Source organism: Cyprinus carpio, chromosome B11, assembly GCF_018340385.1.
Source record: "Cyprinus carpio isolate SPL01 chromosome B11, ASM1834038v1, whole genome shotgun sequence".
NCBI lineage: Eukaryota > Metazoa > Chordata > Actinopteri > Cypriniformes > Cyprinidae > Cyprinus > Cyprinus carpio.
In genome coordinates, this window is record NC_056607.1 from 14,185,859 (window position 1) to 14,210,850 (window position 24,992).

Consider the following 24,992-nt stretch of genomic DNA (forward strand, 5'->3'; position numbering starts at 1 on the left):
GCTTTTACTGTATTTTTTAATTTTCAATTATTTAATTTTCACATTTATTTAATTTCCTATATCATATTTTTATGCAAACAATGAGACTACTATCAAAAACATGTTACATGTGTACATTAAATACTTTTTTTTTTAAATGTGGAATACAAAATTAGATTTTTTTTAAGGGGCAGGAATTAGATAATGGTGAATAACTGATCAATATTAAATTTTGGGTAAACTGCTCCTTTAATTCGAAAAGGGATTGGCCTCTTAATGGCAGCATGCAGATGCTCATGATAAGGATTAGCTGAGGAAAGATGTGTATTTCTCTGCTAATCCTGATGCACGAGTGGGCGGTTTGACCCTTCACACCCACATGCACTCTTTGTTGTACTGAGACTCAGTGAGACTTGGCTCCTTTCACTTTTGCTGTTTTTCAAGGGTGCTGACACCACCCACCATCTGAGTGGACAGCATGTGTGATATTCATATGACTGCACGTAGTAATTATACCACACTGGAGGAGAGCCATAATGGACACTCCCGATTCAGTATTTATTTATCATGACCCGTGAACAGCTCCTCCTAATGGCAGGAATGCGTTATAGGGTTTATATTATTATTATTATAGGGAGAACATTTGCTCTGCAGATGGGGTGACAAAAATGCATACAGTGTCTATAAAAAGGTTTGAGCTTCTTGGAGATTTTTCCATGTTTGCCTCATTTACACCACTGAAATGTTTTTGTTTTTTATTTTTGCTACTGATCAGACTTGTAATGTCAATAAAAAACAGATGTGAAATAATAAAAATATGAAAATGAGAATTCTCATTTCTCTCCTCACTTTCTCACCCTCATGCTGTTCCAAGCCTATATGACACAAAATAGGATATTTTAAAGAATGTTGGTTTGTTTTGTTTCCTATTGACTTCTGTTTAGTTATTTATTATTATTTTTTATTTTTTTTGATAATACAATTGAGTTGAATGGGAACCACAACTTCTTCACAGTATCTTCTTTAGTGTTACACAGGAGAAAGAACAGGGTTGGAACAACCTGACGGTGAGTAAATGATGATTGTTGGGTGGACTGTCCCTCTTATATGACGTTAGTGCACTCGGTTGGATTTTCAAGACACAAATAGTTAAACGAAGATCACTTGTGTGAAGTCAAGGGCCACTAAGTGACCACTGACAGCTCTGAAGTGACTGCTGATTCAACCACTGTTACTTGGGTGCTTCAACAGCTTTATGGGACAGTGGTGAAGAGAAAGCCACTGTTAAAAATGTCACATGACGTCTCAGTTGTAGTTTTGCCAGAAGGCATGTGGTAGACTCTGAAGCCAGGTGGAGGAATGTTGAGCTTGTTGGCCATCAGACTAAATGCCATATTTGGAGTATACCAGCAGAATATATCACCCTGTAGCTTAAGACTGGTTGCCTACTGAAGCTAAGCAGGGTTGAGCCTGGTCAGTACCTGGATGGGAGACCTCCTGGGAAAACTAGTTTACTGCTGGAAGAGGTGTTAGTGTTTACAGTTGGGGGTGCTCACCCTGCAGTCTGTGTGGGTCCTAATGCCCCAGTATAGTGACGCGGACACTATACTGTAAAAGGCACCGTCCTTCGTATGAGATGTTAAACCGAGGTCCTGACTCTCTGTGGTTGTTAAAAATCCCAGGATGTCCTTCGATGTCTGCACACTGATGGTGTTTGAGGAGATTCCCCCTTCCATGTAAAGTGCTTTGAGTACCCAGAAAAGCACTATATTAATGTAATAAATTATTATTATTATTATAATGAACACTGTGCATCATCGGAAACTCACTATCCCAACTGGATTATGGACCAGGACAGTTTCCTGGGGCCTCTGACCTCCAAAACCTCAGGACATGTGGCCTGAGCCTGCCAAACAAAGCAGACCACTAGGGCCTCTCTAATGGGCAGCCATGGCCTGGAAAATAGCAGTGGGTAGATGTGGGAGAGACTTGTCCACAAGAGAATGTCCATAATGTTTGGAGAAAGCCATCTGTTAACATTCCCATTGGGAATATTTCCTCAGAATCCATGGCTGATTTTGAATGGCTGTCATTGGAGTATGATTCTATTAGACCCAGATCCTTAAGTACTTATGTAGGCACAGTATATGGCAGATATGTTTTACAGAACCATGATTAACCAGATTTTATTTGCCGTAACACAGTGCTGATATGCTGTTTGCTGTGTTACAGCTGTGTGGGAGTGGATGAAGATGAAGCACCAGATATTGACATCTATCACTGTCCTAACTGTGAAAAGACCCACGGCAAATCCACCTGTAAGTATCTTTCATTTATACTGTGAATGAATTAGGTGTCAGCTCAGTGTTGATTCATCAATTATGAAATGTGTTCAGTTCATATATATGCAGCTCTATAAAAGGCAAAAGTGTTGCTATTCAGCTCAAGTTAATTCATTGTTTATATATAATTCATTATTCATATATAGGTCTCTTGAAGCGTTTTGGAGACGTTGACACAATTCTTCTGGATTTAGTCTTAGTTCTTGTCATTCCAGACAGACTGGATGATGATGAGATCAGATCTCTGTGTGGAGCACTGGCTGTTTTCAGACTCCATGTGCAAACAAAATCTCACTGGATTATTACAATTAATGGCAAAATGAATGAATGATATTTCTTACTGACACACTACAGCAAAAGATAGAAATAACCGACTTTTATACCGAATAACCATTTTTAGCTGGTGAAAATACTAGTGTTCTAATAATTTTGGCCACCACTGTATACACATACACACACACACATACTACCATAAATATATAACATTAAGCAGCACAAATGTTTTCAACATTGACAATAATAGGTTCCCTGATCACCAAATCAGCATATTAGAATGATTTCTGAATGATCATGTGAAACTGGACACTGGAGTAATGATGCTAAATATTCAGCTTTGCTATTGCAGGAGTAAATTACATTTTAAAATATAATAAAATATAAAACAGTTATAATAACATTCTATAATGTTACTGGTTTATTGTATTTGTTTCTTTCTTTGTTTGGATGCAATTTAATTTATATTTTAATTAATCATAATTTTCGGAATTATATTTTTGTACAAACAAACAAAAGATGAGGGTCTTAATTTATTGTATCAATCCAACAATTTAATAAATGTAAACAAGCTTTAGAAAATGGATAAAATTGATTTACAACTAAAGCAGACTTATCCCATTAAAGACCTCCAACTGAATTTAGATTTATGAAAATAATTCACTTTAAAATGACACAGTTTTGGTTACAAACCAAACCATTATGTTGATGCTTAAAATGTTCTTATCTTCTGTACACACTCATATATTTATGCTTTTGCTACTGCAGCTTGCAAACGTTTTTATTATTATTTTTGCTTCATTAAGTAAGACTTAAGTATATTGTGTTCATGGTGTCTGATTTTAAATTGGCTGGTTTCATCTGTGTACAATTTTAACAGTAAAAAAGAAAAAGAGCTGGAATAAGCATGACACGGGGCAAAGTGGAGACGTCAGACCGGTTCAAAACGGCAGTCAGGTGTTCATAAAAGAGCTGCGCAGCAGGACATTCCCCAGGTACAGTACACCTTTGTGAAGATCATGCCAGTGATGAATTTAAAGGGCCAGCGCTCCTGATAAAGTCCAAGTCCTTCAGTTCATTTAGATGTGTCCAGTAGATGGCGCTCCATGATCAGCTTTGCTCAGGCTCTGAACTTTTCCACCAGACATGCGAACTGATGAAGATCCAGTATGATGTATTGGAGAAACTGTGTAGGTGACTGTAGGTAACATGCTGACGGTTTGCTTTCCACTGCAGTTCAGAAGATGTGGTGGTCAAGCTGTCTGGAAGTCAGATGACGTTGGACTACCTTGAGGAGAATGGATTCAATGAGCCAATTCTCATCCAGAAGAAAGATGGGCTGGGGATGGCTATGCCTGCGCCCACGTTCTACATCAGTGATGTGGAAAACTATGTTGGTAAGTGTTTTATGAGGTATAATAAAACCAATGTTCCGATGATCAGTATGGAAGTATATCTGTATGTGCAATATGTTTATGTTCTAATTGATTTTTAACTTTTCTCGTTCAAAGGACCTGACGTTCTTGTGGATGTTGTGGATGTAACCAAACAGACACACAGCCAGATGAAGTTAAAAGAATTTGTTGATTATTACTACAGCACAAACAGAAAGAAAGTATTAAATGTGATCAACCTAGAGTTTTCAGACACAAGGTAAGCAGTCCTGTACAAAGCCAGATAGGGTTGTGAAGATGCTCTATACAAATGCCAGTGAAATTTCACATTTTTGGTAGCAATTTCGATACAGCAAATACACTAACACACACGGTCATTATTAACATAAATATTAGCAACTTAAAAGGCATTTAGCCTTTTTTTCTTTCTCTGTTAAACATTTCTTCAGTTTTTTTTCCTAAGTAATAATGAAAACATGTAAATTAAAGTACAATACACACTCTGGATGTTAGTATATATTAAGGTCTGTCATTCATTTGGTTTGGTAACAGGAATATTTACTATCCTTCTTTTTATGTCTCTAGAATGGCCAGTATTGTTGAGAGTCCGCAAATAGTTCGGAAGTTGTCCTGGGTGGAAAATTACTGGCCTGACGATGCATTGTTGGGGAAGCCCAAAGTGTCCAAATACTGTCTCATATGTGTGAAAGACAGCTACACAGACTTCCACATTGAGTGTGGAGGTGCCTCTGTGTGGTATCATGTACTTAAGGTGACTCCTACGTTATATCACAATGTCACAATGAAAAGTATTTCAAATTTGTATTTATTTATGAAATGTATTTTTTTTATTCTTAACGCTTACCGTGATTTTACTTAAGGAAGTGTTGTATTCTTGAATAATTTAAAGTAGGTAATTTATTGATTAAGGAATTCATCAGTTATTAATATGGTTTAAAGTAAATCAAAAGTCGTAATTTGATGAGTAACTCATCTATATTGTCAATTTAGTACATAAGATTGACTGTATTACATTGTTCTCTTGAATACTTGATTTTGATTGACCAAGCACTGCATTGAATACTGTTGCATAGTGGATGTTGAACTTTGGATTTCATCTGTGTGTTGTAAAGGGAGAGAAAATCTTCTTTTTGATCAAACCCACTTCTGCCAACCTTTCTCTATACGAGCGCTGGAGGTCCTCCTCCAACCACAGCGAGATGTTTTTTGCTGATCAAGTGGACAAGTGTTACAAGTGCACACTGAAACAAGGGCAAACTCTTTTCATTCCATCAGGTGAGATTATTTTTAATCATTTCTACTTTTAAATGACTTCATGGACTTCATTCTTAGATAACAACATTGCCTTGTTTTTTATTTAATGGCAGGTTGGATTAATGCAATACTGACTCCTGTAGACTGCTTAGCCTTCTCTGGGCATTTTGTCCACAGTATGAGTGTGGAGATGCAAATGAGGTCAGTGATCTGCTCAATGCATCAAAGTGAGAGAAATGTTGCATTTGATGCGTTGTTAGATTAGCAGTAGTATCAGGGTGTTGTTTAAACTATGCATACATATATAGAACTGCAAATATATTAAGTATGGTGGGGTGGATGTGTACTGTGATTATTAGATGGAATTATAAAGGCCATTTTAAAGTTATTCCATGTAGTTTGCCATGCAATGACAACTGGTGGACGGTGATGCAATTGTAGCGCTCAAGCATCAAACATTCCCTGTTCTATTCTTGGCACTTCCAAGCCTCTGTAGCAAGGGAAAAAAAGAGGGGAAGTCAAAAGCATATGCTTTTGCCTTCTGAAGTGCATTTTTCACATGTGTGAGACCACGATTTCCTCTCAAGGCACACTTTTCAGTAATCCTCTCTTTGCTTCTCCACTCAGGGCATATGAGGTGGAAAAAAGACTCAAAGTTGCCAGCCTCACTCCATTTCCAAACTTCGAAACAGCATGTTGGTACGTGGGGAAATACTACCTGGAGAGGTTTAAAGGTGAGCAATTAATATAAAGTATTAAAAATAAATATATTTATTTTAGTTAGGGTTAGGGTTAGTTCGTTGCCCAAGTTCGTTTTGTAGTTTCACCAAACTGAATGTAAAAAAGTGCAACGTGTCAACTTCACGACAACCATTTACGTTATTGCAAAGTTAAATCATTCACAGCAAAGCTCCCATGTGTGACTCCCCTGAAGTGGCTTCAAAGGTTTTGCTTTCAAAAATTGCCTTTTTCCATCCTGCACAGCACAAGATTTATCCATAATAGTGAACTTTGGGACTGGAAATAAAAAGATCTAATGTCATAAGGTAGACTCAAATGGCTTCCTTCTCCCTCGCTTTGTGCGTGATCTTGGAAGGGGTCTGCTGAGCAGATGACGAGGGTCTGGATAGCGGCATATTATTGCAGTCATTAGATCAGTGCATCGTGGAGTTCACAGATGATTAGCTTCAAAAGGCAGAATCACTTGCTCCATTACAACCTGGTGTTTAAACTCCCCTCATCTGGCCTTGGACTGCGTGTTTATATTTCCACCATTTTACCCCGTCACGTTACTTAATTTTGCCAGATTGCTGTAGAGCGCACATTGCAAAAAGGACCGCAGTTGGTCTCCAAGCTATCTGATGTTCAGAGGGGGGAATCGGCTTTCAAGGTCATCTTTTCAAGGGTTCAGCTCTCAGGTACAGGGAAAAAAGTCCTTGGCCCCTGGCCCAGCAGGCCGACTGGGCCACCGCCAGCTCTATTGCTTCTCTTCTCATTTCACTGTTTCAACTTTCACTTTATGTTCATGTTATTAATTTAAATGCAGTGTGGAATATATTTCCTGTAGTGACTGTGTATCCAGTCCAATGTAATCAATGTTGAGAGCCAGTGCTCCAAAAAGGCACACGACTGTTTTTGGGCTGCTCTGGATTGAAGTAATCAGTTTGATATATGAATGGCCTTTGTTATTAAACAGTAATGGGTTCGGTTGAAAATGTAGTCCATTTTTATTTCTGGTGTAATGTTTCCCCACTTCTTTCAGTTTGTTTCATGCTCTGAGTGTTTCTGACAGGGCGACCGCGGTCTTCTGCATTGCTGCTAATGATTTAAGGAAAGTTGGACCTTTCACCAATTTGCCTATTTAGAAAACAGACCTTTCTATGTTACTTATACACCACTAGATGAGTGTTTGGATCCAGATGGGAATAATGGACTCTGATGCAAAATTTCCTGATCATTTTGCAGGTTTACATAAGGCAAACAAACAGCCACCTCCTTACTTGGTACACGGTGCCAAAATTGTCAACGGAGCATTCAGATCGTGGACTAAAAAACAGGTACATCTTGCTAGTTTTGCTGTACTAGTTTTGCTGATTTAAATAATGTAACTTGACTATGACTCTTGCTTTTGTCTTTTTCCAAAGGCTCTTTTAGAACATGAGGATGAGCTTCCAGAAAACATGAAGCCAACACAGCTTATTAAAGACCTTGCCAAAGAGATTCGGATTTCAGAGGTGAGATGTTGCAAAGTCGTTGGAGACTTGTCTTTACTCTTATTTATTCAGATATGATCTTGCTTTTTATTATGTAGAATGTTTTTGTACGTGTTGAAGTAACTATTGTCAGAATCAGTATTTTTTTGACAACTTCTCCACTATGTCTTTGACTCAGAATGCAACAAAAGCCATAAAGAATGAACCCAGCAACTCGAAGCCCCCGGCCGAGGAACCCCCGTCTGCTCCATCAGAACCAGAAGAGAGAGTTATTTCTGCTGATATTTTCTACAATCCAAGAGATAAGCCAGCCAGGAAGAAAGCCACAAAGCCACCCAAAATGCCCAAGGCACCCAAACCACCGAAGGAACCCAAAATAAAAGAAGGTGGCAAAAAGAAAGCTAAGAAAGCGAAAGAAAGTATTTTACCTGAGAAAAAGCCCTCCAGTCTGGCAGCTCTTGAATCCCATGCAAAGGACATCCTGAACAAGATGGACCAGCCCAAAAAAGTAAAGTTTTTTTCAGCCTTATGATATTCTATATATATTTATGTATTTGAAATTACTTGAAAGGGTGCATTTTCACAAAAAACTCAATACAATAAGTAAAATGCAGTAAAAAAATTTGTTTAAAAAAATACTGTTCAAAGGTTATTTGCATTATTTGATCACAGTAAAACAGTGAAATTGTGAAATATAGTTGCAATTTAAAATAACTGTTTTATATTTTACATTATATTTTATAGTTTTATATTACTCCAGTCTTCAAAGTCAAATGATCCTTCAGAAATCATTCTAATATGCTAATTTGGTGCTCAAGAAACAGCTTATTATTATCAGTTTTGAAAACTGATATATTTTAAGGATTCTTCGATAAATAGGAAGTTCAAAAGCAAGAATTATAAATTTTTGCCAACGTTAGAAATGGCTAACTTCCAGTAACAGTTTTGAATCAGTTTACTGAAATAAACTGAAAATGAACAATATATAATGATGCTGCACTAGCAGAATCATTGTGAATATATGGTGAATATATCCGCCTGCTTTAGAACTCTCGATGTGCACTTTAATCCATTTATAATGTCCAACTTTTCTTGTCTCTCACATTACACAGCTGCTAAAGACTGGGATGAGTATTATGGAGAGGGAGATGAGTAAACCGAACGACGTTGATAAGTTTAAGATGATTCGAGAGCATAATAAGAACAAGACGGAGGCCAAATGGAAATATAAGGTAAGTTTGTTAAGTTTACAATATAAGGAAACAACTGTAATAAATAAATCTGGGTGGTAATGATTTCCTCCACTGCAACATAGATCAGTGCTAGAGCGAAGCTTTGAAAATCCATGCAGATGATATCAAACCCCAACAAGCTGAAAGTAGCACATAGGGCTTTGGGATCATTCAGAATTGATTTACACGTTTCAGATCAAAGCAATCAGTAGAAATAACTGCGGCTCAGTCACTTTCTCTGTTCTCGGCTCATCAAATCAGCAGAACCCTTTACCCAGGCTCAGAGTTTACCTAATGCTATAATGCTATGTCATATCCCCAACATGCCAGCTAAGTATTTACATATGCCTTCCTTTCTGCTCTAAAAATGAGTGTGTTGTGTCATTATTGTTGGATAACATGGGATGGCTTTTGTAGGAAAAGCTTAATTCTGGTGAACGGAAGGCATTATAGGGCTTTCGTTCAAGGAGGAAAATTCAATGCCAGACAGCCCAGAAATGATTGTAGTTGCTCCAAGTCTCCTGATCCGAGCGCTCCTTTGCCGCTTGCCAAACATTTGCAGATGGAGAGGAGTCTCTGCTAGATAGTCTTGAAGGTCATCAGCCGCAATGGCTTCAGTCTTTGACGTCTGATCACAGTGGACGTGGCTGACAGCGAAGACCTGTGAAATGTGTGAGACGGAAAGAGTTTCAAAGCACTGATTGTCGTTTGGTGTTTCTTTTCATCTTTCAGAATAGCAAACCCGATTCGTTATTGAAAATGGAAGAAGAGCACAAATTTGACAAAAGTCTTCTCAGCCATAAAGACAATAAATTTGCATTTTCATTGTCGAATAAGAAGTTGTTAGGGTAAGTGCAGTTGTATTGAAGTTAATTCTGACATTTCCTACATTTATTGATTTTAATACAAATGATTTCATTATACTAATAATTTAGAAATATTTGAATTCAGTTGACAGCCCTAATTTTGAGCACCAGATTGTCTCTTCTGACCATCCAACTAATGTTCTTTTCATCTGGCTTTCTCAGATCAAAGATGCTCAAGACCCAGACCAATTCAAGTGTTTTTGGCTCAATACAGAACATAAAGGAAGAAAAACCCAAGCCTGTGAGAGACGAGTATGAGTATGTCTCTGATGAGGGGGAGCTTAAGATTGACGAATTCCCAATCAGGAGGAAAAAGAACGCAGTCAAGAGAGACTTTTCCTGTAAGGTTTCATGATATGCGATCTGGGCCGGGGTGATTTTTTGATTAAATAAAACATCATTTAAGAGCAAAAATTATTATAGACTTTATAATCAGGCCCAGATGGAATCTGCAGCCTTCTGTTTCATTTTTTTACACTGATTTTAGGCAAAAGTCTACAGAAATGAGTATTAAACAGTACTATAGAGTTATTGGTATCTGCAAGTATAATCAAGAAGATTTAATAAACAAACACAAAGGTGGCGGAGCAAGGGCCCAAAATTAAATCTGCCAATTACGAGTGAATTAAGTAAAAATTTTACTGGTCATGAATAAATCTTATGGGACATGATCCTGTTTTTATTATTTTAAAAATATATTAAATGTGACACTGGACCACAAAACCAGTCATAAGGGTCAATTTTTAAAAAGTGAGATTTATACGTCATCTGAAAGATGAATAAATAAGCTTTCAACTAATGTATGGTTTGTTGGGTTAGGATAATATTTGGCCAAGATAGAACTATTTGAATATCTGAAATCTGAGGGTGCAAAAAAATCATAATATTGAGAAAATCGCCCTTAAAGTTGTCCAAATGAAGTTCTTAGCAATACTTATTACTAATCAAAAATTCAGTTTTAATATATTTACGGTAGGAAATTTACAAAATATCTTCATGGAACATAATATTTCCTTAATATCTTAATGATTTTTGGCATAAAAGAAAAATCAATCATTTTGACCCATACAATGTATTTTTGCCTATTGCTACAAATATACCCCAGCGACTTAAGACTGGTTTTGTGGTCCAGGGTCACAAACACATATTTAACGTGTTACCACGTAGTAAAAAAAAGAATAAAAAATCCTAGTTAATCCTAGTCATGTTAAAGTTGCAGTTATTGTCCTGTGCATTTAATTTAATGACAGTTTTTGCTTGTATTTGGCAGTGTTAATTTTGCTCCCTGGCTGATGCATATGTAGAAATTTGTTACAGCCATTCAGATTTCGTGGAAATCTGCTACCACTGATTCCATGTTGGCCTGCCGATAAGAGATACACTTGTCTTTTAACTTTCATCTCATGCTATGTGAGAATAATGCTGAACATCTGATGTTATTTACAGTTTTATCAAACATCAAAGAGCCCATTCAGCCAGCGAAAAAGCCAAAGCTACAACAGTCGGACATGAAGGTGAGCATAAACTCTATTTAGATAGCTGGTCCAGTGTTATTTAACAGAACATCAATCATATTTCTCTTTAATCAGACAGTGGTGATAACATTAAAAGGCTGATTGACAGTAAACAGGAAGAAATTAGGACAGAATCTAAATCTCCAATCTTTATTTCATGAAGTAGCTGATTAATTCCTTCTGGATGCATTTAAAACATCGTAGCGCCGATGTTCTCGGCTTGTAATAATTCACCCATTATGTTCTGACTTAAACCAACATACGGCACAAATCAAAGAGAGCAAGCTGCAAGACTGAGCCAAATATCACCTCAAAACTGATGAAGGAAATAGCTGTGGACTGAATCAAATGAGAGTGATAAAGTTAATCACGACAGAGGCCCACAGGCAAACTATTTTAGGGCTTACAGGATATACCAATAAAAAACCACAAACCTAAGAAAAATCATGTCTATTTTTGATAATGCCTATGCGAAATATGTGTGCTTAGGTCAGGGTATATTAGTATTTTGCTAAGGCAAAACATTTACCAGCTTATGTGAAACGGAGTGTGTTTTTACTTTTGTTATTTCAGAGTCCAGATTCATCAGATGAAGAATCTCTCCACATAGACACAGAGGCCAAGACAGAGGTCAAAGGTCGTAACTCCAAGGTGTCTAAGAATAAAGGAGGCAGTTCAGCTGGGATTCTGGATCTCTTGCAGGCCAGCAAACAAGTGGGCGGCATTGACTACAGCAACAACAGGTACACACATGACTGTTTTCCATATGTGCGTGAAAGGATCTTAATAGGTTATTTACTTATTTATTGTTATTTTAGATTTGTTTTGGTATTTTTAGCAGCAGAACTTTAAAGTTCTGTGAATTTTAGCTTGGTATACTTTGGCATGCTGACACTATCCGAATGGTCAACGGTTTCTGAGCAATTCATTCCTTCTATTACAGCATTGTCTTTAATATTACATTTCATAATCCATAGCGTTCAGTGATTGTGTAGATTTTGTGCAATAAAGTGTTCTAAAAATTTAGCCCATATATTTATTGATTTGAACTTCTGTCAATTTCGCATTTAAGCTTATAATTTTAAAATGTTTTAAATGCATATACACATGTAGACAGACATCGTAGGCCCTTGCGCTGCACCCAACTGTGTTTGTTTCAAGTTAAAACAGTTTAAAAATACATGGCATTCTGTTCCGTGCTGTTTTGCTCCACCCAACTGTTTTTGAACAAGAATGTGTCTTGTGTGAAAAATCGTGACTACTATCTGATGTACGTGACCCTAAACTAGTGAATTATACAAGGCTTCCTTAAGCAACTAGTTGTTTAGACAATCCATCGATTGGTCAGTTTTGCACATCCTTAGTTAATGTGACAGAGTATGGATATGATTTGTCTTTGGCAGAGGGCCATAGGGAACATACAATTTATGATAAAGCATGTTCCTGACCCTTAAAGAACTGAAACACGTCATATTTCTAGCTTAACTGTTAGTTCTTATACTTCACACTGACTGTAAACACATCGAGCACAGGCATTTCTTCATCTGTCGAACCATGGCGAAAGTAATGGTTCTTTATAAGCGGTTTACATGTGCTGGCATTATTTGTTTAATCCCTCTGCACTATTAATTTGTCAAATACAGCAAAAGCTTCAGGCCATTCCTCTTCGTTTTACTGTTTGCTGTTTTGGGCACATTTTTGATGGTCTATTTGCACTGCGCTGAAAGCTGCAAATCAGCTCAACACAAAATGAGAACGAAAACATGGCTAAAATATGTTAATTTCTCAAATTATTTTTTTGTGCTTTTAAACCTGACATATGACTGCAGGATTGTGGGGAGGAAATGCCTCCAGTCAGTTGCGACCACATTAAACGAGCTTTTGACTCATTGTTCCACTTCACTGGTTAATCACTTAATAGGTGGTAATCTGCACAGGCTAAATCTGTGTTTTCTGCTGGTTACCTCAAGCTCAAAAGCAGATGTGAACACAATAGTCTTCTCAGTTCACACGGCAGAATCTTCTTCTGACACGAAAAGATCTACGGTATATGAAGAGATTCATATGATGATTAACAGGAAATGAACGTTTAGTGACAGGTAAGTTAGAAAAGCGAGAGTGAGATGTGCAGATTTAGCAGATGTGATTGTAAGAGAAGTTCTGGCTTGTGCATTCAGTTTTGGTTGAATGAGAGTAGAGACATTATAGATGATGCAGGCATACCTTGTGTTGAATCTTAACTTGGATTGTCATGTTAGTTTGCCAGGCCCATCCATTAAATGTAATTAGCAATGAAACGGTTGCTTTGGATTTAAGTCCAGACAACAATGCCATACCTCAGCTGCAGTGGAAATGACATCAAACATTTTTATGGTGGTTTAAAGGTGATGTGTGTAATGTTTTCAATATTAAAATATTATACTATTATATGTGTAATATTTAAATATTTTATACATGTTTTTTACTGTTTTGACTATACAGTATGTAAACTATTTTTTTTACTTGAAAGTGCAAAATGAGTTTTCATCCTATTTTTCTGCACATTTTTGGGACATCACCAGTGTTATTTTAGTATTAGTTATATATTATTATAGTATTTATTAATTTTTTGAATAAGCTTTTATATTTTCACTTTTAATTTTAAGTTTAAGTAATTTTATGTGCTTTGTATTTAATTTTATTTTAGTTAAGTTGCAAAGGCAACATTTCGAATTTTCATTTAAATTTTATTTAATTTATACCAAGATGCAAACAGAAATTTAATAATGCACATAGTTTTTTTTTTTTTTTGCGTTTATTAAGTGATTGAAGACGTGAACCGTAACTACAGTGGAAACACATTTTTTCCCACGATGAATTCATTATTCATGAGGTTTTTATAATTTGGCATGGATATACTGCTTTAGTCACAAAGAGCTTTTCATGATTTTGATTTTTAGACCACCAACCCAGCCAATGTTGTCTGTTTGGGACAATTTGTCTGGGAAATCTGTCTGACTCACTAGTGGTGCAGAAATTACACACTTCACCTTTAAGTGTGCATCTCCAATCTCGTTGCTTTCCATCACCCAACTCACTACCTAAAATTCGAATCGCTTCTCATTGCCACTGACACTCGGAGTAATGTACGTGTGTGTTGTGTATTTCTCATTGATGGACTTACAGTCAGCCACCTGCATCCCCCAGCACACAGGAGGCCATCCAGGGCATGTTGTCCATGGCTAACCTGCAGTCATCAGAGTCTTGTCTGCAAACGTCCTGGAGCAATAGCCAAGCAAAGAACAACTCGCACAGCAGCACAGCCAGCAAGAAGCAGAGCAGCGTGGCCGGAGCAGGTAACAGCAAGCGACCGGCCAAACGCTTGCCCAAGAAGACGCAAAAGAGCAGCAGCGTGGACAGTTTGGACATGTTCGACGATGACCAGGACCACCTGGAAGCTTGCTTTAGGGATTCTGATTACGGTAAGTTCTTCAAACTTATTCTTTTACTCTGCATACAGCGACAGTTCACACAAAGTTGACTTTGTTTCCTCTGAGGAATCCAAAAGATATTTCGAAAAAGTGTTTTTGTTGTCCATAAAATTAAGTTGGACCCAGACATTCAGAAGAAAAAAAGGTTTGGAATGGCTTGAGGGTGAGTAAATGATGACATTTTTTCGTTTTTGGCTGAACTATCCCTTTAAGAACCCATTTGGAGAACAGATTGCAATTCTCTCATACCTTCATCTTGGATAGCTTGTTTGCACTATTATCAAGACCAATTAGTTCCTCTGAGACAATTTGTCAAGGATGTTTCATGATGACTTGGAATTGCCCAGGTGCCCTTAGAGCAAAGCCAAACAGTGTAAATCTGCTCTATCAATGTTCTGATTAGAGTTTGATTTTGACTTAAGGGTTCTCATTCACGGCAAAGTGACAGGCGTGTTTACTCTCCGCTAGAACTTTTCAATCCCCCCTTCTGAGTGGTCTCTTTTATAGCTTTTGTGAACCCATTCCAAGAACAGCAAGACCATTAGTAGCCTGTTAATAATCCATTAGCATGAGTTTTAAACTGTTGTTTTAAATGCTTTTTGATCTGATACCCTAATTAGTCATTACTAGCACGCACATTCCCGTTCCGACTCACACTAAGAGAGAGTTTTATGAAACACACAGGCATTCCTCCTTTCTGTAAACATTTTTTTTTCTTTGTCTTGATAATTTAATTGTTGGAAATTGCGTGTTCCTGAGTAGTTGAGTTCAAAGAAGCTAGGTGCATGCAGGCTGAGGCAGGGCAAGGAACAGCTGCCGTACATCTGTGTCACGCTAACATCCTGTCCAATGAGAAAATACTTAGCACTGTAGTTTATGGAGTGCAAAAACAGGGTGCTTTCTCGTGTAAAGCTATATGTTTAAAACGAATGTGCTTCGACGATGCACATTTACATTGCTTTCTCTAGCGACTTTAAACCATACATATAGCATTTTAAAAAAGAGAAGACCTTCCAAAAGGAATGAAAATGGTGGCATCTTTAGAATTAGCTATTAGAATTTCCATGCATTTTCATTTATTTATTTTTGTTTTGTTTGCTTATAAAGATAATATTGATAAACTATTGAAGTATTGTTGTTATTATGATTATTTTAAATGTGTTACTCTTATTACTCTATATTAATTGCCATGCATGTATAGCCTTAGATGCTGATATGGCATTAAATGAAAATATGTTTTTGTTTGTTTGTTTTTTCCAGTTTATCCATCTCTGGAATCTGAGGAGGACAGTCCCATTTTCAAATCGAGATCGAAAAAAAGAAAAAATACAGATGACACTCCATATAGTCCAACAGGTAGTGCAAAGTTTACAGTTTCAGGTGGGAATCTGACTATAATGTAAATTGAATCACATGGGATTTTATTCATAATGTTGCAGCACGAGTTGGGCCCACTGTACCACGACAGGAGAGACCAGCTCGGGAGGGGGCACGTGTGGCGTCCATAGAGACAGGACTGGCAGCTGCGGCGGCTAAATTGTCTCATCAGGTTAATGCATTATATTATGTTTCTATTTTTAAATGAACTACATTCTAGGGATGTACAGTTAATATAGATAAAACTAAAATCGCAATATAGCTTAGTGTGATTTAATTAATTACATAAATACATGTGGTGTGTGTTTCAAAGTGAATTGCTGCACCGTGTTCATTTCCATGCATGCAGCTCATGATCCACACAAACTCCATTTCTGCATCTGCTCTGAGCTTGGTTCGCTTTTAACATGTATTTGGGAATATATATCAACCATCTTCTCAAGGTTGTACTAAAAAGCGTTATACACTTACTGTTATCAGCAAATGAGAAGCTGTGGTTTTTCCACCAAAATAAAAGCTAAATTGGATTAAAATTTGAAAATGAAGAAAGACAGCTAGTATTAGTATTGTAATTTTACAGTTGTACTATATTTTTTCTGAAATACAATTTTTTTTATATTACAGTGAAATATTAGAATAGGAATTATTTTAATTTGAAGAATTTTAGTTAGTAATAGAAATATAATATTATAATAGTCAGAATAAAATCATATTAATAATAATAATTTTTAATTATAAAAATAATAAAAAATCATGTTGATAATCACAAAATGTTGGCCTAATTCTGCAGCCTTACAGACAAGCACAGCAAACCTAATCTAATTAAATCTGCCAGAGTAATTACATTGGCATTTTCCCCCCAATCGTATAGCCCTAGTAAATACTGTGTAAAACAATTAATTTATTTACAATTTTGTGGATGTTGCATTTGGAATCATTGCATTGCACCATGCCACTCATTTACAGTCCAAATGCCTGAGACCACATATTATCCTGGACATATAGTTTGTATAATTTTAATGTACAATGAAGAGATATTTAACATCTTGCACTGTTTATGGTCACAAATTTGTGGCATTGACCATGTGAATTCCTTTGTGTCTTAAAGCACAAGACAAGCTTGTGAAGAACATGATCTTCAGGTTTTACACACACTTGTGGAGCTCATGCAGCTCGAGTGTCATTCCAGTAAAAAAGATCAATACCAAGAAATTCTGAATCCTTTCTAATAGCTTCAATTTTTTAATAGAAACATCTGTAAGACTAAGACTTAGCTAAATGGCACTACTAACTTGTTCTTGTTACAGGAGGAGCAGAAGATCAAGAAGAAGAAAAAGAGTACCAAAAAGAAGCCCGTGGCTGTAGAGGAGCCTCAAAAACTCTCTCAGGACAGCAGCTCTCCAGAACCCACCCCGGACTCTGAGACCAACCTGGGCGACCATGAGTACAGCACTGGAACGAGCAAGACCGCCGGCAGCTTGCAACCCATGGCCCCCGGAGTCTTCCTCAGCCAGAGACGGCCTTCGTCATCATCGTCATCTCAGATCACCTCATCTGTCCCGCCGGCAAAAGTCGAACGTGGGAACTCGACAGACGCCAAAGGTGATTTTGGTCAAAACATAAATAAGTTCTTCTGTGATGAGTATCGATTCATGTTTAAAGGTTTGTTTATGCTGCACTGGCCAATATGAGAGTTGCAATTTCGGGATCTTTAATAATTTATTGACACAGCTGTGGCTTAATAATGTATTGCCGTGATCACAGAGTTGCAAAGTTGTTGTTGCATATGCTAACCATTTTGCTTCGTCTCGCCCACAGCCAAGCGGCTAAAGAAAGGAATGGCAACGGCCAAACAGAGACTTGGAAAAATCTTAAAGATTCATCGTAACGGCAAGCTTCTGCTGTAACATGGACAATGGGTGACTCAGACTTTCTCCTGATGTTTATGGACCCGTGGACTGATCCCTCCCTCCCTCGACAAGCCGGGATGAGAGCATAAGGACTGAAACGGACAGGAATGTGAACAGGATCCCATAAGTTTTCAATTTCTAAGAAGAAAATAGCTCAGATAGGTTTTTGCCTCTTCTTTTACTTTATAACTTTCAGATATTAAAAATGTACAGAATACCTGCTATTAATATTTTGTAAGAAGAATTGGTCTTGTTTTACTACGGCTATCAGTTTATCAGGGGTTGCTAATATATTATAAGATACAGTACATAGCAGTCATTCCAAGATAAAGAAAGTATCCCTTGCATGTATTCCAGTTGCATGCATTGTTTTGATGAGGGGAAAGGGTTGTGGTGGAAGGTTGCAAACAAGAAATTCATTTTTGCTTTTTGGATGTGGCTTATCATTGTCTCTTTTATTTTTTAACAAGTATTACTGAAGACATGACGATTTTCACAGTAACTGGTGGCTGATTTTAATATCCCCCTTTTGGAATTTACTTTCCTTAATCCTTAAGCAAAAAAGGATTTTTATACGCATTACCTACACGGGACAACTGAAAAAGTACTTTTCTGTTCGCTAAGCACTATCGCAGATAATATTTATTGACCTAATATAATTGTACACGTCATAGGTAGTTTTAATCCCTAAGGCACTTACAAAACTTCAGTGAAGCACAAATATGAACTCATATTTTTAGTGACATTGTATATCTTCACAGCTATTATAAAACAACAGCTTTTTTTCTACAAATAAAGGGGGGAAAATGTCAGTGCGTATTTTGACAAATTGTTAAACATGCATATCAATAACAAACCATATTTTTCAAATATCTTATTTTCCCCCTCTTGGTTTAGCAAATCATCATATCACATGAAATAAAAGGAATTCTTAGCACGTCTTTTAAAATCTTATTTATATATTTTTCTGTTGTTTTTAGACATTGATACTACAATCAGTTTTATGTCATACTATTTTTTTTTATTGTTTGACAACGTAGCTCTTATTACGGTTACAGAACACTCGCCAAAAATGACGAAAACACTACATGAATGGGATCTCTAGCACTGATGATAAGCCTCATCCACGCCATTTCACTACATGGGGATACTTTCTCTCTTCTGTTTGTTTCACAGGCAGCACCAATTACCCTAGAATGAAATATGCATTTATATTGCTTCACAGTACAGTATGTAGAATGTAGCCTGTATATAGCTTTTTAAATGACTACTTTTTGTATCCTTTTTTCCTTAATACTTCATTATACATTTTTACTAGTTTTTGCTAATTACAGACAAATATATATAAAAAATATATAGAAATAGTCATTACCTTTTATTTTATTTTTTGTTAGATACATAATAGCTGAACTTTTTTAACCATGGTTTTGTTTTCATTTCATTCTGTTACATTAGACAAAAGGTGTTGCCTGGAGAACAAAATAAACAGTGTAACATTTATTCTCATATGGCCTTACATGCAGAAAACCATGTGTATTATGATTCATTTATGATGGGGGAGAAGGAAAAAAAAAAGTCAACAAAGTTTCTACGACCAGCCTGACATTTGAGCTAAAATACCCCTGATGGATTTTAAAGTTATTTTACTAGCACCTTGTGAAGTGTTTTCTGTGTCAGTGATGTAATTTATTAATGTTTGTAGCCTTTTATACTTGTATAATTCTTAAGAGGTTTTGTTTTAAATTTTTATCAGTTTGTGTGCCCCTTAGGACACTTTTATCATTAACATTGGGCAATAGTTCATTTTTTTTTTTGTCTTAGCAAAACGTCTTTATTGTTTTTATCAAATCAAGTGCAACTGCTCATCAATACAAAATGTTACATTACTATTGTTATTATTATTAAGCAGCTATTTTCATCATGCCATGAGTTTTATTTTGGTAATAGAGTATGTACATTCTTAACCAGGTTTACTGTGCTCATAAATTGCGGTGTTTTAGTTACCGATGTAAATCTTGTATCCACCTTTCCGATTCGAAACAGAATCTTTGTCATTTGAACTATTTCAGGTTTTTATTTGTACAAAATGTGTGTTGCTTTGTTGTGGTTTATTTTTATATGTTCAAACAATTAAATGCATCCACTGTTTCATGGCAGTGAATGATACATTTGTAGTAGTGCACTCTGTTTTTCTGACTCGTTTTCCCGAATGCGTTTTAAATGAACATCTATCTATGTCATGTGTTTCTACAAATGTCTTTCTTTTTTGCTGTTTATTTTTAACCTTTTGTATAAGGCTTCATTGTCCCATGCATAATTTATTTTTCTAAATGCGACGCTTGTTATGTATTTAAGTCTGTTCCCATTCCTTAACAGTCCGTTTTGGTAACATGTTCTTCCAGCATTCATATGGAATGGCAGGGCTCCACATGTTCTCTGGAACATGCTGTGGTAATTACTTTTAAATGGGCTCATGCTACTGTACCATTCAGGTCTGATGCCCTGGAGAAACTCTCGACTCGCACACAGTCCCCCCATTTAGAACCACATTGTCCACTGGGAGCCAAGCCGCACTTTTTGTGTTCACATGTTCATTAATACACAGCTAAAGCCAAAACACCAGCGAGTCCAGCCGGCGGCTCCGGCCAAATCATTAACATGAACCAAGCCAAGGTCAACACTGTTAATACTCTATTCGTGTTGCCGGACTCTGTCGTGTAGTTCTAATATATTTATTTGACACACAGTGCATATGTGTAAGAGGACATGTGTAGAATAATATTGCACTACACTCATGATGCCTTTAGCTCTGTGTGTAAATTGTCTATCTGTGTTTTTTTCTTTATTTTCTAGTGGCTTCCAATTGTTCTCGTTTACAAGGATTGAACATGCAGTGAGCCACCAGATGGAGATAGACGTCCCAGAAAATATGTCTGTTGCGGAAAGGGTTGGCAGGTACATCTGCTCGACTTCTGACATCAGTTAGGATTTTTACAGATCAAAATAAATGTAATTTCTGTGAGTTTATGCTCCAGAATGTGCAGTACGATAATTGCTGTATAAACAAAAGACAGTTTTGTCATTGATGGTCTTTTTGGAGCTCATTTGGAGAGGAAATACAGAAAAATGTTAGCCTAGTTCAAAAACAATTGTCCATAAGCAAACAATTACTGTAAAAATGTGGCCTCAACCAATTTCATATTTTTTATGTTTACTTTTTCCTTTATTTCTTTCCTTTGGTCTTCAACGTTACACACGATCCCACATAAATCTTAACGGCATGACATACATTTCAAATAATTTAGGATAAAACCATATTTGAGTAGGTATTTGTTATTGTTGGAGTATGTGGCAGGGTTCCACTCAACATGAAAATGCTGATTTTGTCATCGACATCTGCCACGTATCACACGCAGCGCAGAAAACGCCACAGCTCATTGCTTCACGGTAAACCAAACCCCCCAGCAAAGTAGCACCCATGTCCCCCCTAAGTACTTTGTAGCGTATTAATGATGTTTATCTCGGAGAGGAATTGCAGAAGAGGCCCGTATATCAGGCCTAACTTGTTCCTGCCACCAGTTTGTTTGTCTGTGCACAGCAGTGTTTAGCAAACATTGTTTTAGCAGTTAGTTAACATCAGAAAAAGCAGTGCCATTTCAGAAAGATTTAGTATGACTGATTTGGAAGAAGACAGGTGGTTAAGCTCTTTAATTTAATATAATATTCAAAAAATAACTGAATTTATATAAAATAGAACATTAAAAGCGAACCCTTACATTTTCATTCATGGGTTCTGTGGCCAAATATCTTTATACTGTTGATATCAATACTGTTTAAACCGATTAATAAATAAGCAGTGATTTATTTACCATGTATTTCAATAAATCTTAAAACACTGACAGTCAAAAGTTTGGACAAGCATACGTGTTAATTTTTTATTTGTTTTTTTATGTTTTTGTTTTTATTACTACTACTATTAACATTTTAGAATAGAAGTAAATTCATCAAATTATGAAACTTTGCATAGATTACAGAATTGTTTCTTTGATATCTGGTCCAAAGTGAAATAAAATTTTACTTGTAAATAAATTCACATTTATATTTAATTACTATTATTAGTATTTTTTTACAAAACTAACTTGTAATCATAGAAAACATGAATTAATTGCGTTTGGCTGGTAGTATTTCCAAATGTCCTGTTAGATTTGCAGATATGAAGAAGGCAGTACTTACATTTAAAATGTATTCTTCATCCACAGAGACATCTGTCCGATGTCCTCAGAGTGTGTGTTATTGTTCAGCTTGTGGACAGCAGATGGCTTAAGCAATGCAGGACATTCCCCTCGCCAAAAAATCTCAGAGAAAAAACACTCGAACAGGCATGTTGGCTGCATTGAGAAAAAGAAACAAATTTAAATTCATTGCTTTGTCAGTTAATATTGTAATGTTTCTGATGAAACAGTACAGGTAGTCAAATAATTATTTGATGTCATCATTTGATATATTATTATTTGATGCTATTTATATGATTTTTTGTGCTTATTTAGGTACAAACCTCTTAACACTTAGGAGACAGTCTTTTTGTCCTCTTATTTTATATAGCATTTTCCCTTTCTGTACCTGTTTTACAGCACTGTCACTGGACTTGAAATCGTTTCTGAGTCTGTTAGGAATTAATTATAGGTGCCTTTAAGGAGGGCAAGTGGTTTCATAATTGTAGTATCAGGGGAGTCCAGGTGGAATCTGTTGAGTGTCATATTTGAGCTTATCTCATGACGATCATATGCAGCGTAGCGGTCACAGATGTGAACGGTCGCCCGCCTCTCACTATGATTTCAGTAAAAGCCCTGCGGTCTTATTAACAAGCCCCCAGTGGTTCAGTGAAACGTGCCATGCAGAAGATGCTTTAATTGCATTGGAATGTTTGAGTAATTCATGTCTTTGTGTGGCCTAACAGTGATGCAGGCACTGCTGTGGATTATTGGTGGTCTTCAGCCTCAGTTACATTCCTCATGGTTCAAGAAGATTGTACAGAGGGGAGCAAGATCCCATTGATGCCCCTGAAGAAATCCTTTAGGGACTTTTTGTTCTATGTGCATGTGTCTTACCATTCAGTAAGAATTTTTTAAAAAGAGATTAATACTTTGGTACAAAGTACAAGGACACATTAAATTGATCAAAGGTTGATCAGAAGTGACAGGAAAGACATTTATGTTGTTACATAAGATTTTAATTGAAAATAAATAATGAACCTTTTATTCATCAAAGAATCAAAAAAAGGATTGTGGTTTCTACAAAAAAAATGGGGAAAAAAATTAAGCTGTTTTCAACATTGTTAAAGGGGTGGTTGCATTTTAATTTTTTTAACGTTAGTGTATAATGCTGTTGTTTAAGCATAAACAATATCTGCAAAGTCACAACGCTGAAAGTTCAATGCAAACGGAGATATCGTCTTTTAAAATCATGGCAGTTTAATGCCTACAAAAATAGCTCCTAGGGACTACAACATCACCAACCCTGATAAACCCCGCCCCCAGGAACATGCAACAAAGGGGCATAACCATGCTGTGCTGCTTTAGAGAAGAGGAAGAGCTGTTGCCATGCCGTCAAAACTAGGGTTGCACGAAAAATCTACTCATATATGAATCACGATTCTGTATTCTAATGGATTCACAAGTTTCAAAATCAATGTTCTAAAGCAGCAGTTCTTAATCCTGTTCCTCCTGTCCCCTGCTCTGCACACGCTCTGCATCTCTCTCTCACTCTGGGCCTTACAAAATGTTGTGCAGAAACCATCCTAAAATTAATCTTACGATCAAATCTCAAATATGCGTACATTTGATTCATAAAATGGACGTATGCGCAGAAAACGCACATACGCGTCTCCTTCAGATGTAAAATCTATGAAACGCAAATGTTTTTGAACTTGCGTGCAAATTAATGGTTTCAGCTCTCTGCCTTGTAAATGACTTTTAAATAATGTCATTAACATGACAAAGATCACCTCCACATCAAAGCCAGTTTTTACAAATATGAGCGTTGTCATGCATTTATTATTATTATGCTTTATAAATAAAGCCCCCGGTCATCAGCTCTAATTAAACTGTTACAATTATACACTTTATGTGTATAGACCGACAGATATTTTTCACATAGCTATGAGAAGCGTTAAACATGGACACATGCGGTTGCCGTGCTGCATTAAAGCTTTAACCAGGATAAAACCGTATATTAAAAGCTAACATAAGCAGTAGCATTTACAAATAACAACGTACATAAAAGTATGAGACAACAACAAACAAAAACATACCATTAAGAGCCGAGCTTTCACAGGTTCTGTGCAATCCTCTTTACTAATATCCTCTGCATCTCATTCGGGCTCAAATTGATAAGCAATATTGACGACGCCAATGTTTACAATACAACCGGAGCACATGCCCCTGAGGTGAGGGGTGTGACATTTAGACGCACACTAGGCAGTTTAGCGAATCTGAGTGTCTTCAGAAAAGCTTAAATGGTATTTTCTCTTCATCTTGCCTCTGTATAATGCATATTAATGTAGTGTTCATAAGGGAAGTGCTGCTTTGTTTACGGCGGCAACCAAGGAAACAGTATATTGATGCTGTTCAATAAGCCACCTGCTGTCAGAAAGTGAATTTGCGTTCTCATTCAGCTCGTCTGCTGTTTTTGTTTTGTGCACAGATGTTTTATGTAGTATAGTTCCACAAAGCTAAAGTCAGACCTTTCTGTTTTTGCTTTCAATTTCAAAATTATACAATCTAATTTAGATTAAAAAACTGCTTTTTAAAAACTATTTTTAAATGGAAACAGCACAGGTATGGCCTTAGTTTGTTTATATGAAGATTTTTTTTTATTTATTTAATTTGGGGTTTGTTTTAAAATTTCAATTAAGTTTAGTTATTTGGCATATTTAAATTTTACACAGAAATGTGCAGCACTTTGTCCGAACAATAATAAAAGAACACCTTGTTATTTATAATTTTTCTTAAATGTCATTTTTTTTAAAAAAAAAAAATTGTCAGAAAAGTGAATCGTTACATCCCTTCGAGCAACAAATCAGCATATTAGAATGATTTCTAAGGATTATGTGATACTAAAGATTGGAAAATTCAGCTGTGCCATCTCA

General features: G+C 36.5%; 1 protein-coding gene and 1 long non-coding RNA gene across 3 annotated transcripts in view; one reads left to right on the forward strand and one right to left on the reverse strand.

Moving 5' to 3' along the window:
• Nucleotides 1-20,019, forward strand: part of phf2 (PHD finger protein 2) — a 24,362-nt gene extending 4,343 nt beyond the window's left edge. Inside the window, exons 2-22 of one of the 2 annotated variants that reach the window (XM_042734046.1) lie at nucleotides 2,212-2,297; nucleotides 3,475-3,589; nucleotides 3,831-3,991; nucleotides 4,106-4,247; nucleotides 4,574-4,760; nucleotides 5,122-5,284; nucleotides 5,377-5,464; nucleotides 5,891-5,997; nucleotides 7,229-7,320; nucleotides 7,408-7,497; nucleotides 7,655-7,984; nucleotides 8,589-8,708; nucleotides 9,441-9,556; nucleotides 9,737-9,915; nucleotides 11,021-11,088; nucleotides 11,662-11,831; nucleotides 14,254-14,549; nucleotides 15,819-15,914; nucleotides 15,998-16,107; nucleotides 17,243-17,537; nucleotides 17,754-20,019. In XM_042734046.1, coding sequence (XP_042589980.1) covers nucleotides 2,212-2,297; nucleotides 3,475-3,589; nucleotides 3,831-3,991; nucleotides 4,106-4,247; nucleotides 4,574-4,760; nucleotides 5,122-5,284; nucleotides 5,377-5,464; nucleotides 5,891-5,997; nucleotides 7,229-7,320; nucleotides 7,408-7,497; nucleotides 7,655-7,984; nucleotides 8,589-8,708; nucleotides 9,441-9,556; nucleotides 9,737-9,915; nucleotides 11,021-11,088; nucleotides 11,662-11,831; nucleotides 14,254-14,549; nucleotides 15,819-15,914; nucleotides 15,998-16,107; nucleotides 17,243-17,537; nucleotides 17,754-17,842 — 3,100 coding nt within the window. In that variant the 3' untranslated portion in view covers nucleotides 17,843-20,019. The remainder of the gene's footprint in view (nucleotides 1-2,211; nucleotides 2,298-3,474; nucleotides 3,590-3,830; nucleotides 3,992-4,105; nucleotides 4,248-4,573; nucleotides 4,761-5,121; nucleotides 5,285-5,376; nucleotides 5,465-5,890; nucleotides 5,998-7,228; nucleotides 7,321-7,407; nucleotides 7,498-7,654; nucleotides 7,985-8,588; nucleotides 8,709-9,440; nucleotides 9,557-9,736; nucleotides 9,916-11,020; nucleotides 11,089-11,661; nucleotides 11,832-14,253; nucleotides 14,550-15,818; nucleotides 15,915-15,997; nucleotides 16,108-17,242; nucleotides 17,538-17,753) is intronic. The other variant, XM_042734047.1, reaches the window with a different exon arrangement.
• Nucleotides 8,702-24,992, reverse strand: part of LOC109095424 — a 20,555-nt gene continuing 4,264 nt past the window's right edge. Inside the window, exons 2-3 of the long non-coding RNA XR_002018750.2 lie at nucleotides 22,079-22,233; nucleotides 8,702-9,369 (exon numbers count right to left, since the gene is read on the reverse strand). This is a non-coding gene — a long non-coding RNA (uncharacterized LOC109095424). The remainder of the gene's footprint in view (nucleotides 9,370-22,078; nucleotides 22,234-24,992) is intronic.